Genomic DNA, 16,394 nt, shown 5'->3' with positions numbered 1-16,394 from the left:
TCCTCCGGGTTCGGTTTCCTCCCACAGTCCAAAAACATGCAATATGGAGATTAGGTAAGTTGGACAATTTAAATTGACCGTAGGTGTGAGAGTGAGTGACAGATAAAGCGGTAGAAAACGGATGGATGTTTCACAGTGGATCCTGTGTGTGTGTCACAGGTCAGAGCCACTCATTTCGCCAATGCAAGAAATGTGTCATTAATAATTATAACCCAATTATAATTATAAACGCTGGTGCCAATCCCAGCTGACAAATAGGGCATAAGGCGGGGGTCACACCCTGGACAGGTGATCAGTCCATCACAGGGACATTTATAGAGATAAACAACCATTCACTCTCACAATTTACACTGTAAAAAAGAAAAGTCAAAATTTCAAGGCAACTTGATGCAATCGATTTTTGAGTTTACAGCCCAACAAAAGAGCTCGAGTTTAAAAAAAAAGTTTGACAAACTTGTAAGTTAGAGTTGTGCCAACTCAAACTTCAAAATTTTATTTTTTAACAAATGTTTTACATTATCTGAACAAGATTAGTTAGCCAAACTGTTTGAAAAAAGAATTTTGAGTTGGCACAACTCTAACTTGCAAGTTTGCATCAAGTTGCCTTGAAATTTTGAGTTTTGTCAACCTTTTTTTTTTACAGTGTAGCGTGTGCAATTTGCCAAATCCCCAAATCTGCATGTTTGAACCAGCAGAAAAATCCATGCACACATGAAGAGAACATTCTCCATGCAGAAAAACCCTTGTTGCAAAACCTGGGTAATAGAAATATTAATAAAGCACTCTTCTTAACAATACCACAAAGTGCATAAACAGTTAAAACCATGTAAGTCAAATACAAAGGGTTTAACAATGCAGTAAAACAAAATAAAACTGGTTGAAACCAAACAAGCCATTGATTAGAAGGACACAAAGGTGATTTTGATTGAACAGATTAATCACAGATTGTCCTGGCACTACTGGCAAATGTTCGAGCTGTTTTTGTCACATATTGAGATTGAGAAATAACCAGCAGCAGCAACTCCACCAGGGTGGGGCAGGCACCAGCATGGGCAAAGAACTACACGTGGGAATTAGCCTCAGGCTACAATGTAACAGAATTTTGAAATTCTGTTTTTTTTGTTTGTTTTTTTTGGCTACCTTGTGTAACTGCAGACAGTTGTGAATGTGACTCACTTCTTGCTTCACTGATCCAACACTAGATGGCCTGACTCGGTCTGTTATGTGGTTGCATAATGCAGTCAAAACGGCATAAACTCCTGGAGCTATAAGCTTTGCTTTTCATATCACAGCTATTAAGGATTAACTGTATTGCAGTCACACTGATCCAAGGCTTAAGACATTACTAATGCAGGATATGACTGTTTAATCTCTGGACTGAAAAAATACCTTATCATTTGAAGTGACGGCTAATAGTTTAATGCATGGGACATCTATATATATACACACAACTGTTGATCGGGTTTGGATTCAGAGCTGAGAGGGATCCAGGGTCCCTGAGAACGTCTGACTATGTTAATCCACAACGATGACATATTTGTGAGAACGACATAAGTGGTCCATAACTGGTGATGTGGTGAAACGATTGGGATTCTGGTGATGATGCAGCTGAAGTCTGGACCAGTTGAAGTTTAAAGAGGGATTTGTGAGGGAAGGTGAAGTTGTATGGGGGGTTAGGGAATGGAGCTGTCACTCACTCAATGACCAGCGAACTGCACTGAACAATGAACAAATCTTTTGAACGAATCATTTTAATGAACGGATTCTAGTGATTCAGTACACAAATGAACTGCCGATCCCATCACTAACTCGAACTTATACATTTGTCTAACAAAATAATATTAGTTGATGGAACTTTTTTTAAAACTCGCTATGTTTTGTTGGGCTGTAAACTCAAAAATTGATTGCAGCAAGTTCCCTTGACATATTGAGTTTTCTCAACTTTTTTTTTTTACAGTGCGCCACTGTTGATAATGTTTGGTAATAGAATAGAAATGCAATCGTTGTTGTGCCTAAATAGTATAATGGAAGTTGCTGGACTAAAAAACAAAACAACAGACAGATGTGAACTGATTTGACATCTTTGAATGTTCACTGCCTCTCAGCATCAGGACCACTCGTCCTGTGTCACTGGTCACATGTTGCGCATATGTTCGCGCATCACATTTTTCACACAAAGTGATGTGTGCCCTGTCGCCTGTCAGCAGCGGACTGACACACACACTCTTGAGGAATGGCCTCTGAACGGGATCACGGATCCAATTCCAGCCGAAACCTGAGCAACCAGTTCGTGCAGCCGGCGTGGCGCATCGCGCTGTGGTCGGTGGCTTACAGCACCGTGCTCACAGTGGCCGTGCTCGGGAACCTGGTCGTGATTTGGATTATTGTGGCGCACAAGCGCATGAGGACTGTGACCAACTATTTCCTGCTGAACCTGGCTTTCTGTGACGTGTCCATGGCCGCGTTCAACACGCTCGTCAACTTCATCTACGCGGCTCACGGAGAGTGGTACTTTGGAGAAGTCTACTGCAGGTTCCACAACTTCTTCCCCGTCACTGCTGTGTTCGCCAGCATCTATTCCATGACTGCGATAGCCATCGACAGGTGAGACATGATGACTTTATATTAATATTATTTAATGTGGGTCCAATCCATGCTTAGAATCATCACATTTTAAATACAAATTTAATTTCACAATAATGTGTTAACTAACATGTGAGCTTATTTAAATTATTGTGCCAGGGTTAATTAAATTATGTGGAATGCATCTAATTTTCTTTCATACTGAATACTGGGTGTTCGTATATATATAAATACACCCTTATAATATGTGAGTTTATTTACCTGTTTAAATTGTTGTGGCAGGATTGTTTAAATTAAAGTATGTGTAATGCATCTAATTTTCTTTCATACTGAATACTATATATATAAACAATAGTATTTTGGTCGTTTAATGTTTTAATTTCAAATGATGTCTTTCAAAATTATGTGTAATGCATCTAATTTTCTTTCATACTGAATACTGTGTATAGGTATATGTGTGTATATATATATATAAAAATTTATCTGTTTAAATTATTGTGGCAGGGTTGTTTAAATCAAATTGTGTGTAATTCATCTAATTTTCTTTCATACTGTATATATACATATATATATATATATATATTTAAAGAAAGGAAAAAACTGGAACAAAATGCACCCTTATTTTGGTTGTTTAATGGTTTAGTGAAGAATGGCAACAGCAGAAAGCATGTGACAACTTTTCACTGAATATGCAGCTTATTCTGAAACAGTATTTATTTATTTTTTAATGCTGGGATTTCAAAAACTGACACCGAGTCTGCAATATACCAACTGTGATATTAGTCGTTTTATACACAACCATTGTTTATAAAGACAGCATCTGCTCACTCTGCAGGTACATCGCCATAATCCACCCTCTGAAACCTCATCTGTCGGCAAAGGCCACCGTGGCCGTCATCGTCTGTATCTGGAGTTTGGCCGTGGTCCTTGCTTTGCCTCTCTGCTACTTCTCCACCACTCGAGCTCTGCCCGACAGGACCCTCTGCTACGTGGCCTGGCCCCGCATGGCTGACGACCCCTTCATGTGAGAATATAGACCACCTTTTTAACGAAAATCCGTACAGGCTTTGCCAACACTGTCAAAATAAAGCTGAGCTATAATGTCACATCTTGGTTTTCATATACTGACAGTGTCAATATTGTATAATAACATATTGGTGATCAGTTGTTTGTGTTTCTGTGCAGGTATCATATAATAGTGACCGTTCTGGTCTACGTGCTGCCCGTGGTGGTGATGAGCATCACTTACACCATCGTGGGTGTGACCCTGTGGGGAGCAGTGATCCCTGGAGACTCCTCAGACAACTATCATGGACAACTCAGAGCCAAGCGGAAGGTAAACACCCCATCAACTAAATATATTTGCACTTATATAGACATTTAGTTTGAATCAAGTAAAGACTTTTGTGGTGTGTATAGAATCTAAAAGTAATAGATACTTCTGTTATCCTATTTGACACCTTCCTATGTCACAGGATAACCTCAGGGCAGCTGTCCATCAGCCTTGAATTTGGGGTTAGAATTAGGTTTATGTCAGGATTAGGTTAAGGGTTAGGGTTAGGCATTGAGCTGTGATGGTTAAGGTTATGGACGATAATGGATTAACTGGGTGTTTTTTCAAAAATTAAACACATTTTTCAGATTTTTCAGCTTCTTAAATGTGAAAATGTTCCGGTTTTATTTGATCCATATAACAAAATAAGTATTAAAACTGATCATTTTTGGTTTGTGGACAAAACAAAACATTCAAGAACATGATCATTTCCAGTTTTTGGTAAACAGCAATCAACATTTTCAACTTTTTCTTACCAAACAAGTACTTGATTCATTGAGGAAAATAATCATCAGATTGATCGAATATGAAAATAATCGTCAAATTGTTATTGCAGAGTCCTTGAAACAATAGCTGTGCAAAAAGTGTGTGTGTCTGTAGATAAGTATGTACGGCATTTGTCTACACTTGTGACATAATATCATATGAATATGGCTCGTCACATTTTCTGATCGGTTAAATAACCTGGTGATTCCAAAGGTTTCCTGTTGATATTTTGGTAACTGTATTACCACAGCATCAGTCTACAGCAAGTAGACAGTAAAACAGTAAAAAAAAAAGGCTCCAAATGAAACTATTAGTTTGGCTTCTTCAGCGAGACAACACTGTGTGCTTTGCAGGAGCGAGAGTGACGCTTGGGTCAAACAGGGATTAAGGTCATCACCACAGCTGTGCTGACAAGCGTCTATCAAGACAGCTGATGTGGTATTAATGCCAAAGAATGCAAGTCATTCATAAGCATCTCGAATACTGCAGGTTACGAGGTCAGATTAGTCAAAATATGGTGGTTTGTGCAAATGTTCAGTATGGATTGAGAGAAAATATGAGGAAGAAAATAATTTGAAGAATCAATTGACAAATTCAAAATAATAATAAGAGATGGATGTCTTTTTGTATACTCAGCACATGCATTGAGATGGTGACAGGTGCAGACTTGCCATTGACAGTCTTTAAAGGGCTTCATAGGGAAAAAACCAAAACCCTAATGAGACTGAACTTGTCGAATAAATGAGCTGAGAAAGATAAAAGAGCAAAAGCGACAGGACAATGTTCGTCTTGACTCAAGAGCCGAAGATGAAACGACTCCATCTGGACAGACAATATGAGGAAATGGCTCTCATCACATTCTCGCATGTGAACTTAATGGAAAAGAAAACATATTATGCCTGCACCTTTTACAAAGCCTTCTGCTGCTCTGCATTGTTCTCTTACACGCTGATGGTTTCTGCAGCTGTCTCTCATCTGTTTTACCTGGTGCGTCATCACTGACTCCAGCTGGAGACGCCATTATGATCACAATGAAGGAAAAGCAGGCAACAAACTATACACCGTATATAAAAAGTGGATGCAGTCTTTCACTTATAGAGTTATAGAGTAAAATAGACGATAAAGCTGTGCACTACATATTAGTGGATACCATCATGACTGACAGCTGGCGTCATCCAATAGGAGCCTGGTTGCAGGTGACATCTGTGAACTAACACTTGCGAAACCTCAACGTGACACTGATCACTTTGTAAATCTCCATCCATCCATCATCTACCGCTTTATCCTCCACCGGAGGATCCCAGGGGGTGTTGTGCCTGTCTCAGCTGACATTGGATGATAGGCGGGGTACACCCTGGACAGTTCACCAGTCCATCACAGGGCCACATATAGAGACAAACAACCATTCAGTCACACTGTCACACCTACGGCCAATTTAGAGTGACCAATTTACCTAATCCCCATATCGCATGTTTTTGGACTGTGGGAGGAAGCTGGAGAACCCGGAGAAAACCCCCACACACACAAGGAGAACATGCAAACTCCTTGCAGAAAGGCCCTGGTTAGAAATGATGCTATAGATTGTGTTTCTTCTTGATATTTCTTGGGACTTCTTGCCAAAAGACTCACGTTCTCCTCTAATGTGGACATAAATTGTTTATGAGTGAAAAGGAGAGAAAAAAAAAGCTTCAAAATGCATGTTCATGTTCCTCTACACCTGCTGTCTATAGAGTATGGCAGGCATGTCCAAAGTCTGGCCAATAATGGCACTCGGTCAGTTTTTGTACGGCAAGCAGCTTCGATTCTATAATGTATTACGGGAGGAAACTGGAGAACCCAGAGAAACCCCACGCACACACAGGGAAAACATGCAAACTCCATGCAGAAAGACCCTTGTTCCAACCGGCTCACAAACTCTTCTTCTCAACTTCTTCTTGCTGCAGAGGCAAGAGAGGCCACATTCAACCATCATTAGTGTCAAAACTTCTGACGTTCTCTTTCTCGTACTCTTCTCCTCTGCAGGCGGTGAAGATGATGATCATCGTCGTGTTGACTTTTGCCCTGTGCTGGTTGCCGTATCATGTCTATTTCATCGTGACGGGTCTCAACAAGCACCTGAGCAAGTGGAAGTACATCCAGCAGGTTTACCTGTCAGTGATGTGGCTGGCAATGAGCTCCACCATGTACAACCCCATCATCTACTGCTGCCTCAACAGCAGGTGAGTGCAAATGCACCAAAACACTTCAGTTTTACATACTTATTGTGTTTCTTTGTTGTTCATTCGCAGAATTTATGTAAGAATTGATGTATAAATAACTAAAATTTGAATGCAGGTTTCGTGCCGGTTTCAAGCACGTGTTCCGCTGGTGCCCACTCGTCCACGTCTCAAGCTACGACGAGCTCGAGCTCAAGAATACGAGACTGCGTCCGGGTTATCAGAACAGCATGTGCACCCTGTCCCGGGTCGACACCAGCATCCTCAGCAAAGACAATGGAAACCGGTCAAAGCTAAACTCTGAGCTCAATAACAAAGACAGTTGACTCTATGCATGGAGCTTCACCATTAAAATATAAAGCCTGCTCCTTGGACCTCTAATGGTAAACTTAGCAATTAAAATATACATCAAAAACATTAACATTATAGTCGTTTTAGCAGTTGCCTTCTAAATTCTGTAATCTGTCACTAAATACGCATGGTAACTTCTGCAGACCCCAACTGCAGAGCATCTCTGAAACCATGAAGTGACCATGCATATAGTCAGTTAGCTATATCCATGTTGCCCTGGTGTGTTATATATATCACCATCATCAACTGTCTGATTGTGTATTTATGCATTTATGAGCTGTGATAACTTATTTTTAGAGCTTAACTTGAACAAAAACGCTGCTGTTCCTACGTTTGCTATCTTTTTTTGGTGCATTTCTGTTCTTAATTATGAAAATAGACCAATTCATGTGTGGTTATTTAGCAAAAAATACCAAGAAGCGTCATTCATATACACGTGTTGCTAAAAACGTACATTCTGTATTTCTAATAGGGGAATATATAGGACAAACATGATCATGTTGTGTACTAGCTGGGTTTGAACAATTGTGTTGATAATTGATTTGGTAAAACCTGGTCGATGGATTTTGTGTTATATATATTACTATATTATAAGTTATGACGTTATGTCAGCCTCATAAACTGTATGTTATGAGCTACCTTTGACAGTTGTTTAAGGTCATGTTGCATGCTGTTAAATAGTATTATATGTCCTTTAATGAAACGCAGATCTGCTTCACTGTGTGTTTAAAGCTATCAGACCAATATACGGTGGATTTCATGAAAAATAGCCGCAGCAGTGCTGCTCCACCAACACTAATGTCCTTTTATCTCGTTACACTGAAGCTTGTTGGATGTTTTTTATAACCTATAGTTGTAAATTCACAAGTGCTTGCTCGTGTTTTTGTCAGTTGGAGAAAGAATGTGCCAAGTTAAAGTGTACTTTAGTGTACTTTCTCTGAATGTTGTGTACACAATAAGTGTGCATACAGTAATACAGTATATATTCAGTAATACTGGACAATACATTTACTACAAATTCCGCTGCAGAACAGTGTGAAAATACACCAAAAGGTTACAAAATGACCACATTTACATCCACGTTTAAGATTGTTTGGACATATACTTTATTTGCATCACTCTGTACAGCAGGAACCAATAACATTGTATGGTTTCATTTGCAGCTGATATAAATGACCACTGCAGTCAATATGAAGATCAGTATTGGAAGATGTAAGAAGTAGAGGAAAAGACAAGAGGAGTAAAAAAACATCTCAAATACTAAGGTATAACGGTGTTAATGAATTACTCAGTTCCCATCCATCAGTGTCATCACGCCTTCCTCTTTTCATCTCTCTTCTGTATACACTTTAACAAAAGAATAAAATAACGCCAAAACAACGCTATAAAAAAGTACTATCACTTGATTAACTGATGTAACATGTGGATTTTTAGTTAAAAACACGGCTTTAGTATACTGAAAATGACTATATCTTTGAAGCCAAGCAAGCAGTGCATTGGAAATAAATGTGTTAATTGCTCAATTGTATAGATTTTTTTTTTTTGCAGTTCGATGGCTCGTCTATCCGATCTTGTCGGAGATGCTGTTTGTTTTTGCTCAGAAGAAGACAAAAAGACTCAAAGCCGCAATCGCCAACACAAGCCACCGGGTGGAGACACCAGGATGAGATCTGCAAGACAAAGACAGGGATGAATATGAATATCAAAAACAGTTAAAAGTGTTAGTTGTTTCACATGAGATATTAAATCTATGTCTTCTTCACAATCAATTAAGTTTGTTCAAACTTTAAACTTTGAGTCAAACAGTTTGTCATAAGGGATTGACATTTTTTTTTTAGATCTGGCCAAAATAAATCATTTTAAATAAATGTTATGGATTCAAAGATTTAATCTTACCTTGAGCAGACGTTGCAAAATCGCGAGAAACCCTCATCTGAATGTTTCAGAACAATCTCTTTGAACGAGTCATCACCCACAGTTTTTTCACTTACACTCTCCACAGTGAACGTTTCAGCTGGAGATAACAGAACAAATTCACTATTTCCTGTGCATATGTTGTCCCCCAGTTTGGCAAAGTAGCAGGAAGTGATATTTAAAATAACCGCTCCGTCAATGTCCTCATTATTTTTTAGTGAACTGAAGTTTGTCTCTGCTTTAGTGAACTCTCCAAGTGTCACTTTGGAGCCTTTTTGTGCTTCATATTTGTCCTTGAGAGCATATACAGTGTCACAGTTCTTTGGCTTGTGCAGCATCATGTAACCCATCAGTAAGAAGTGAAAAGACTTGAAATTGAAGTCTTTTCCGTAGGTGCTAACGTTTCCACTGATTGTCTTCACTTCGTTATTAAATTTCTCTTTAAACTCTTTATCCCCATCATGATATGCCGATAGTGCAGTGGTGTGTTCTTTAATTCCTCCTGGGATCACCTTTGAGCACTTGGTATTGGTATCCCATGCTTTATGGAATTCCTTGCTGAGGTTTAATTCTTCTCTCAAAAGTCCTGAATCGATAACAATCTCCATGGCCTTTTCATGGCATGCATAGCACAGGTAATCCACAGCACCTGGGTCCAGTTTTTCAGCACGCTTTGCAGTTTGGAAATGAAGACATAGTTTAGGTGAGTGTTAACGTCACAACAGTGATTTGTTTTTGAGTATGAGAGAGGAATACTTACAGTGTAGCAGAGTGCTGCGAACACAAGTGCAGCAAAAAGCATGTTTTCTCTCTCCCACATTTTCAAGGGATTCTGGTTACAAGCAGAACGTATTTCAGGATCCAACTTGAATCAAACGTCTGATGAGCTTAGAATGGAATGGTTTGCTCAAAAGTTTTTGTTTAGACAAGTCTTCCTTTATCTTTTTTTCCCCCCCCCCACACCAGGAGAACGGCATCCACCACCACACGCTAGTTAAGAAATAATGTGTATATTCTGAAATCTAAAACCAAAAGCAGACGTTGAAATAGTAAAAAGAAAAAAAATCACATACCTTAAGCACACAGATTAATTTCTGAGAGCAGTGAGAGGGAAAAAATCAGTCCACGACTCCCCTCAGTGAAGGGTGTGTTCACTTATGGGAAGTTAAAAAAAAACACTTATCTCGACACTCAGCTCCTTTTCCTTTCCTGTGGAAGGAAAGCCGTGCCACCGGCAGCCCTGTTGTCGTGTCATTTGTTCTACGGCTTTTCAAGTTAAGTCTTGCTGATTTATTGCAGATGGGTTTCAGGACAGTCAAGTATTTTCTTTTCAGATTGTGTTTTATCAATCAATCAATCAATCAATTTTTATTTATATAGCCCACAGTTTACAAAGCATAGTTTGTCTCACGGGACTTCACAGGGTTGGTAACATCCTCTGTCCTTAGACCTTCGACCAGGGTAAGGAAAAACTCCAACCAGGGAAAAAAAAACCTTGTAAAATGGAATAAGGGTAGAAACCATAGGGAGAACCACAGGTGAGGATCCACTCCCTGGACGGACAGACGTGCAGTAGATGTTACCCAAAACATACAATACACAATGACAAGAATAAAAAGTGAAAAAAGTCATTAAATGCCAGGATCATCTGGATCACTGGGTTTATCACAGCCTGTAGTATAGACTGTTGTGGTTTTATAATGAATTCACAAACTTGTTATTGGTTGTTTCTTACAATACAGTTCAACCTTTTTGTTAATGTCTTGTTTTTAGTCACGTGAACACACATCATTTGGGGCTTGTTATAAATAATATGTGACAATATGGTAAGACATGTTGTTATAGTATAATTTATATAGTATAGTATGTTATATATATTTTATATGATAGATATATTGCATAAATCGACATTATACTGACTTGTACAATGCATAACATGGGAGCTTCAATTAAAGTAACAGTAGTTATTTTTTTCCCACAATAATCATGTGTGTATGTGTATATCCCTCCTCTCTAGTTAATATGCCTCCAGTGTAATTGATGATTATGAAATGATTCAACAAAATCCTGTTTACAAGACACATGAAGTTATTTTATTTGAAAGTGGAAAAACACAACATTCCAGATACTTTTCTGATGCTTGCAGCTGCAAATCCCTTATTTAAAGAGGCATTCATATGTGTAATTTGATATGCACATAACACAGGACCTTTAAATAATAATATAACATATGTACAGTGTAGAAAAACAGTAGAGGAAATTCGATGTGTGAACATGTATCACTTCAACAGCTACTTCCCATTCTGCAGTGGAAAAAAATATAACCTCCTGACCTCTGCTCACATCCTTCCTCCCTCACTGGTAAAATATTCACAACAACAACCTAGAACTCAAATTCCGCAGAAATGACTGAACTACAGTATTCATCTGAATGGATTGTGCAAGCCCTGGCATATATCAAGCTCAATTTGTCGAAATGTATTTCATTCATATTGCATTTATTCTTTCTATGGAGTTTAAATGTTAAACGGTGTCATGGAAAATGGAACATTCAAATTGCCTAAATAAAATCCAATCTAATGTGCCATATTATTTCTTTATATATATTTCAGCTCTACAAATAAAAATGGTGGAATACACGAAGAAAGTCTGCACTGAGAAAAGAGTAGTAATTATAAATTGACTAATTTATATACAATGTGCATTATACTTTGAGACTTAATCTTTAGAAATCAACACGTTTTTATTACAGTATGTAGAATATGTCTTTTAGTAATTTGTATTTGTATTTTGTATACAAATACTAGTATTATGTATTTTAATGATTAATTGTAAGCGCTACTTCGTTTTATTTTGAAATATATACCCGGAAGTGGTACTCACTTTGTGCTCTTTGTGGTCGTTGGGCTCCAACTTGTCATAACTAACACATTGCACATTTTTGGCAGAAAAACGACAGAAAAAACTAGGATATGTGATCGTTTTAATATGATTTTACTTTTTTAAATTATTTTTTACCGGAAAGAGCGTCGTTTTCCGGTTCCGTGTGCGGCAAAAACAAAACGTGACGTTCGTGACCAGCAAAGCTAGGTTCGTCACTTGACATAAACATAACTTTAATGACTTTTACTGGACTGGTGTGTCACTGAACTTCAATTTATGGTGAGTTGTGTCCAAATGACTGTTGTTGACGTCAAAGTTAACGATATATATAACGTGTATATACTGTGTTATTGTAAAGTTTGAATCGAGTGTCAGAGTTCTGTTTATTCTGGTTGTCCCATACAGTCACACAACCACCTGTGGATTAAATGTGATGTCGTAGCAAGTATAACACGTTTCACTGTTAAATAAATACAACTTAAGCACTAAGCAGTATTTGACTAAATATACTAACCATTGCTTTCCTTTACTCAGGTAACGGCAGGGATAATTGTGTAGTAAAGTACTTGCTCATTTTAATTTGGAAACATTGTAATGAAGTGTACTAGTACTTTTATGTTTGGCACTTTTACTAACTTGAGTATTTTTGCTTCAAAATGGTGGTATTATACTTATCTTAAAACTGTTACGACTGATGTAAACTGTATTTTAATATTGTATTTGGTCAAGGTGAAACATGGTGCTAACCAACATGTATAAGTAGCATACTAGCCCATTATTACTAATCATTAAGCACGTATTAACACCTTATTCTACACAACATTATTCTACCTCTATTACGATATAAATTTAGATTTTTCCTACATAAGGTGTTAATATGTGCTTGCTATTTACTAATACAGGGCTAGTATGCTACTTATATACATTAGATAGCACCTAGTTAATGGTGACTATGTGTTCCCTAATCTAAAATGTTACCTTTTCAGGTGTTAAATTGACAGGAGGACCACAGTCATCCATCCAGAGAGCTGCTGAACTATCTTTGACTGGTTCTCTGAATTTCTGTGGCTCACCCCAGACCTTGAGGATGAGTAAGTGGGAAGACCGACTGAAGAAGGTTGAGCAGCTCGCTCAGTCATTCCAGTGCAATCCTCTGGCCACGCACTACAAACCTCGACTCTGGCCGTGTCAGCCCTCTTCAGTGTGGAAACTCTTCCCCCGTCAATGTCTGGCTGTCAGCTTCGCTCAAAGCTGCAAAGAGGTAATGTAAAACTTTGATGGCACTGGACTGACATGTTATTCCTTATCTAAGATGTTTCATCCAGCACAAACACTTCTCACTTTAAGAATCTCTTCAGTTTATAATGCACTTCATGCATTTCATGGAATAAATGACTCTACATAACTATTTATTTTTAACTTTATTTTGCAGCAAGCAAGCATACAGCTCACAGATGAAAACACAAAAAGAAATGTACAACTAGTAGTTAAAACTACTTATAACATGCTCAAAGCATCAATTCACCCATTATATGATGAGAAGTTTCTGTCTGACTATTTTTTCCATTTGTCCTTGTATTTCTCTGCATAACTTTACTTACTTACTTTAACAGTAAAGTGATGTTATGAACCTATATAGAATATTTAAAATATCAAACCAACATACATCAAAGCAAAGAGTTAGTTAAATCAGCGAACAACAAAACAAGATAGGAAAAAAGTCCCTCCCCAACTGTATTCTAGCTGTAGCAATTTCCATATCAACACGTAATTGTTGATATGGCTGTATATATAGATATGGATATATAGCTTTTGTTTTTGTTTTGCATTAAATACAATTTCTTTTTTCTGTTTTGGTATTCCAGTATGTATAGTTTTTTTTCCACCCCTTACATTTCTTCTGACTTTTTTTTCCAGGCTGTACATGTTTTTGCACTTGAGAAAGAAAATGCAGCTCATGGACAAAGGATCTACCTGGTTACCAGTTACACTGAGCTGTGGTATTACTACAGGTAAATGTAGTTTATTTCTACTGCAAATCAAGGTGATCATTTGTCTTAATAATAGCCATTGATGAGCTTTGTGTCTCTATATTTTCTTAGGACTTACACTCAGTCCCTGATGCATTGCTACGAGATCATTCCAGAGGGCGCTGTTTGTAAGCTTTACTTTGACTTGGAGTTCCACAAGCCCTCAAACAAAGGGGCTGATGGGAAAACCATGGTGACCTCTCTTATCCAGGTAGGATACATTTCTCTACTTCATGTTCAAATGTGTTGTCATCAAATATACTGTATATTTACCTGTGTGTGTGTTTGTTCAGTATATGTGTAACAAGCTAGTGGACGTTTATGGGATTGAATGTGCTGCAAGAAATGTCCTCACGCTTGACTCCAGCACCAAGGAGAAGTTCAGTCAACATCTCATCTTCAATCTTCAAAATGCAGTTTTCAAAGACAACATACATGTTGGTATGGTAGTTTCCATATAAATATATATATATGTGTGTGTGTGTGTGTGTGTATTTATGTACATATATATATGTATATATATATATATTTATTTTTTAAGGCAGGTTTATCCATGCTGTTCTTCAGCCAGTCCTGAGCAAAGCCAAAAATGAAAGTTGCCCAGATGCTGGGATGAAATCTGAGGCAGACAACTGTCAAATACGGTTTGTGTTTCCAGAACTGTGAAATCACATTGTAATTCATGTTCTATCATTTAACATAAACATATTAATTTTCATATTCTGAAAGCAGAACACATGCTGCCCCTGAGGGTGCTGCAAAGGAACTAGACGAGGTGATTGAAAGTCCACAGACGAAGAGGCGTAAGCAGACGGAGACAGACCTCAGCTTCCTACAGGTTAAAAACAAGGCAGGCCAAGACTGTCTCTTTGTTGATCTTGGTAAGAGAAACCTCAAGCTTCAGCCTCACCACCCACTTTCTTGCTGTGTACCTAATAGATTACATTTGTAATCCCTAAAATATAGGTGTCTACACAAGGAACAGAAATTTCCGCCTCTACAAGTCATCAAAAGTTGGAATGAACGCTGCGTTCACTGTGGCAGATGACAACCAGTTTATTCCTAAACCTGAGAAAGGGATCTCTTCTGAGGAAAGCATTTTCTTGGCGTCCTTGGTCTGTAATATTAGGTACTATATGGAGTTTTATGTTTTCTATGTGAATGATCAATGGCTCTTAAACCACAGTATTAGAGCTTATTTCCGAATGTTAACAGTTTCACAGGTCAAAGAATTCTCACATGGGACATCCCAGAAGCAAAGGAAGCCGTGAAGACGTCTAGACCTCATAGCCAGCAGGAATCAGGCACAAATCCAGGTAACACTGGGGTGACAACATATGGCATTTGACTTCATGTTTGAAACAAATAGTTAATTATTGCTGATCTTATTTTTTCATCACATGCAGGCTCACTTATTGGCTGCCTCATGTCCCCTCATCGAGAAGTGGACAACTTTGTGTTAACCCTGGTTAAAAAGGATGGGATTCACGGAAGTAAGTGTTTTTGTAAAAACCTGTCCCAGTTTCTTAAGGTCAGTTCAACAGTCAAATCTCTCACTTTATTTATGTAGAGTAAACATTTTCCTGAGGATATAGTGTTTTAATAGGAGCCTGGTTGATGTGGTGTAGTCAAATCACTCATCTCAAGGCTACAAAACGGGAGGATCTTATAGGTGATATCACCACCGGTTTCCTTGCTTGTAGAGAAAATGAAAAATGGATCCTCTAAAAAAATGTTCATCATCATTTACACGTTACCAGTTCTTGGAACGTCATTAAAACAGAATATTAAAATGGAGTTTGCTTATGTACATCATTAAAAACACATTATCTGTCTCATCTCCTCAGGTATCAGACGATGGAATTACTTTGTCACAGAACAGCTTCTCGTCTATGACATCGCCAAATACCGCTGGTGTGAAAATGTGCAAAGGTTTCATAAAAGCAACAACATAATGTAGGTAGAGCATGTTTTTTAATGCACTGTCGGTTGTTTTTTGAGTGTGACGAACTCGTCTCATTGGTCTCGTCCTCCTCTGCAGGATTGCTGTAGATCTCAAAGAGGAAATCTGGTACCAGAAGTGTCACGATCCTGACTGCAGGAGCTTCAGATCCTCGAGTATGTTCTGAATAGCTGCTGAAAGGGGTTTTTTTCTCCTTTAAAATAGGCACATAACACAACCTGTCTCTCCGGTTACAGGTTACCCACTGCCACAGGAGATCTGTATGAGCTACATCATGACACTGGTTCGTTTGCTTTATTTTAACTAGCAGCCTCAAGATTGGGGCTTAACTACTCAGCAAATTCTCTGACTTAGACACATGTACAGCAACTTAAGACCATGCTGTGTGTTCACTGACAGGATGAGGAGGACCAGGCTTACATAATGGATGAAGCTGGCAACATTGAACTGAGCCAGACACCAAAGCAGGCACAGCAGAGCGCAGTGTGTCCAGTGAAGGAGACTCCTGATGTGTGGGAAGACGGGCAGGATGATCAGGACTATTTAGAAAGCTTGGAGGACTTTGAACGAACCAGCGGGGAGATCTCTGACCAGCTTCTCCTCAACTGCATGGCAGAGTTTAACTCCCAGTAAAA

The 16,394-nt window shown here is 38.4% G+C and overlaps 2 protein-coding genes and 1 long non-coding RNA gene across 3 annotated transcripts; 2 read left to right on the top strand and 1 right to left on the bottom strand.

Annotated features, from left to right (window-relative positions):
- Positions 1-2,233: 2,233 nt before the first annotated feature.
- On the top strand, positions 2,234-6,944 carry LOC310943624 (neuromedin-K receptor-like; the record flags this gene model as incomplete). Its single annotated transcript, XM_083909251.1, has 5 exons — positions 2,234-2,604; positions 3,419-3,607; positions 3,769-3,919; positions 6,425-6,621; positions 6,737-6,944. 5 exons carry the CDS (start codon positions 2,234-2,236, stop codon positions 6,942-6,944), a joined length of 1,116 nt encoding a protein of 371 aa, XP_083765377.1.
- A 2,496-nt stretch (positions 6,945-9,440) lies between these two features.
- LOC310944029 lies at positions 9,441-10,030 on the bottom strand. Its single transcript, XR_014593121.1, has 3 exons — positions 9,957-10,030; positions 9,644-9,715; positions 9,441-9,554 (listed from the first exon to the last, which is right to left on the bottom strand). It is a non-coding gene; the product is annotated as an uncharacterized lncRNA (long non-coding RNA).
- A 2,823-nt stretch (positions 10,031-12,853) lies between these two features.
- On the top strand, positions 12,854-16,392 carry primpol (primase and polymerase (DNA-directed); the record flags this gene model as incomplete). Its single annotated transcript, XM_083909759.1, has 13 exons — positions 12,854-13,027; positions 13,684-13,778; positions 13,869-14,007; positions 14,090-14,237; positions 14,338-14,458; positions 14,529-14,677; positions 14,763-14,925; positions 15,012-15,112; positions 15,203-15,289; positions 15,644-15,752; positions 15,838-15,914; positions 15,996-16,042; positions 16,159-16,392. The coding sequence occupies 13 exons, from the start codon at positions 12,854-12,856 to the stop codon at positions 16,390-16,392; spliced, it is 1,644 nt and encodes a 547-aa protein (XP_083765885.1).
- Between the last annotated feature and the right edge of the window lie 2 nt (positions 16,393-16,394).

Source organism: Microchirus variegatus, assembly GCF_963457635.1.
Source record: "Microchirus variegatus genome assembly, chromosome: 23".
In the NCBI taxonomy this organism is placed as follows: Eukaryota; Metazoa; Chordata; class Actinopteri; order Pleuronectiformes; family Soleidae; genus Microchirus; species Microchirus variegatus.
This window is presented reverse-complemented; position numbering and strand designations above follow the sequence as displayed.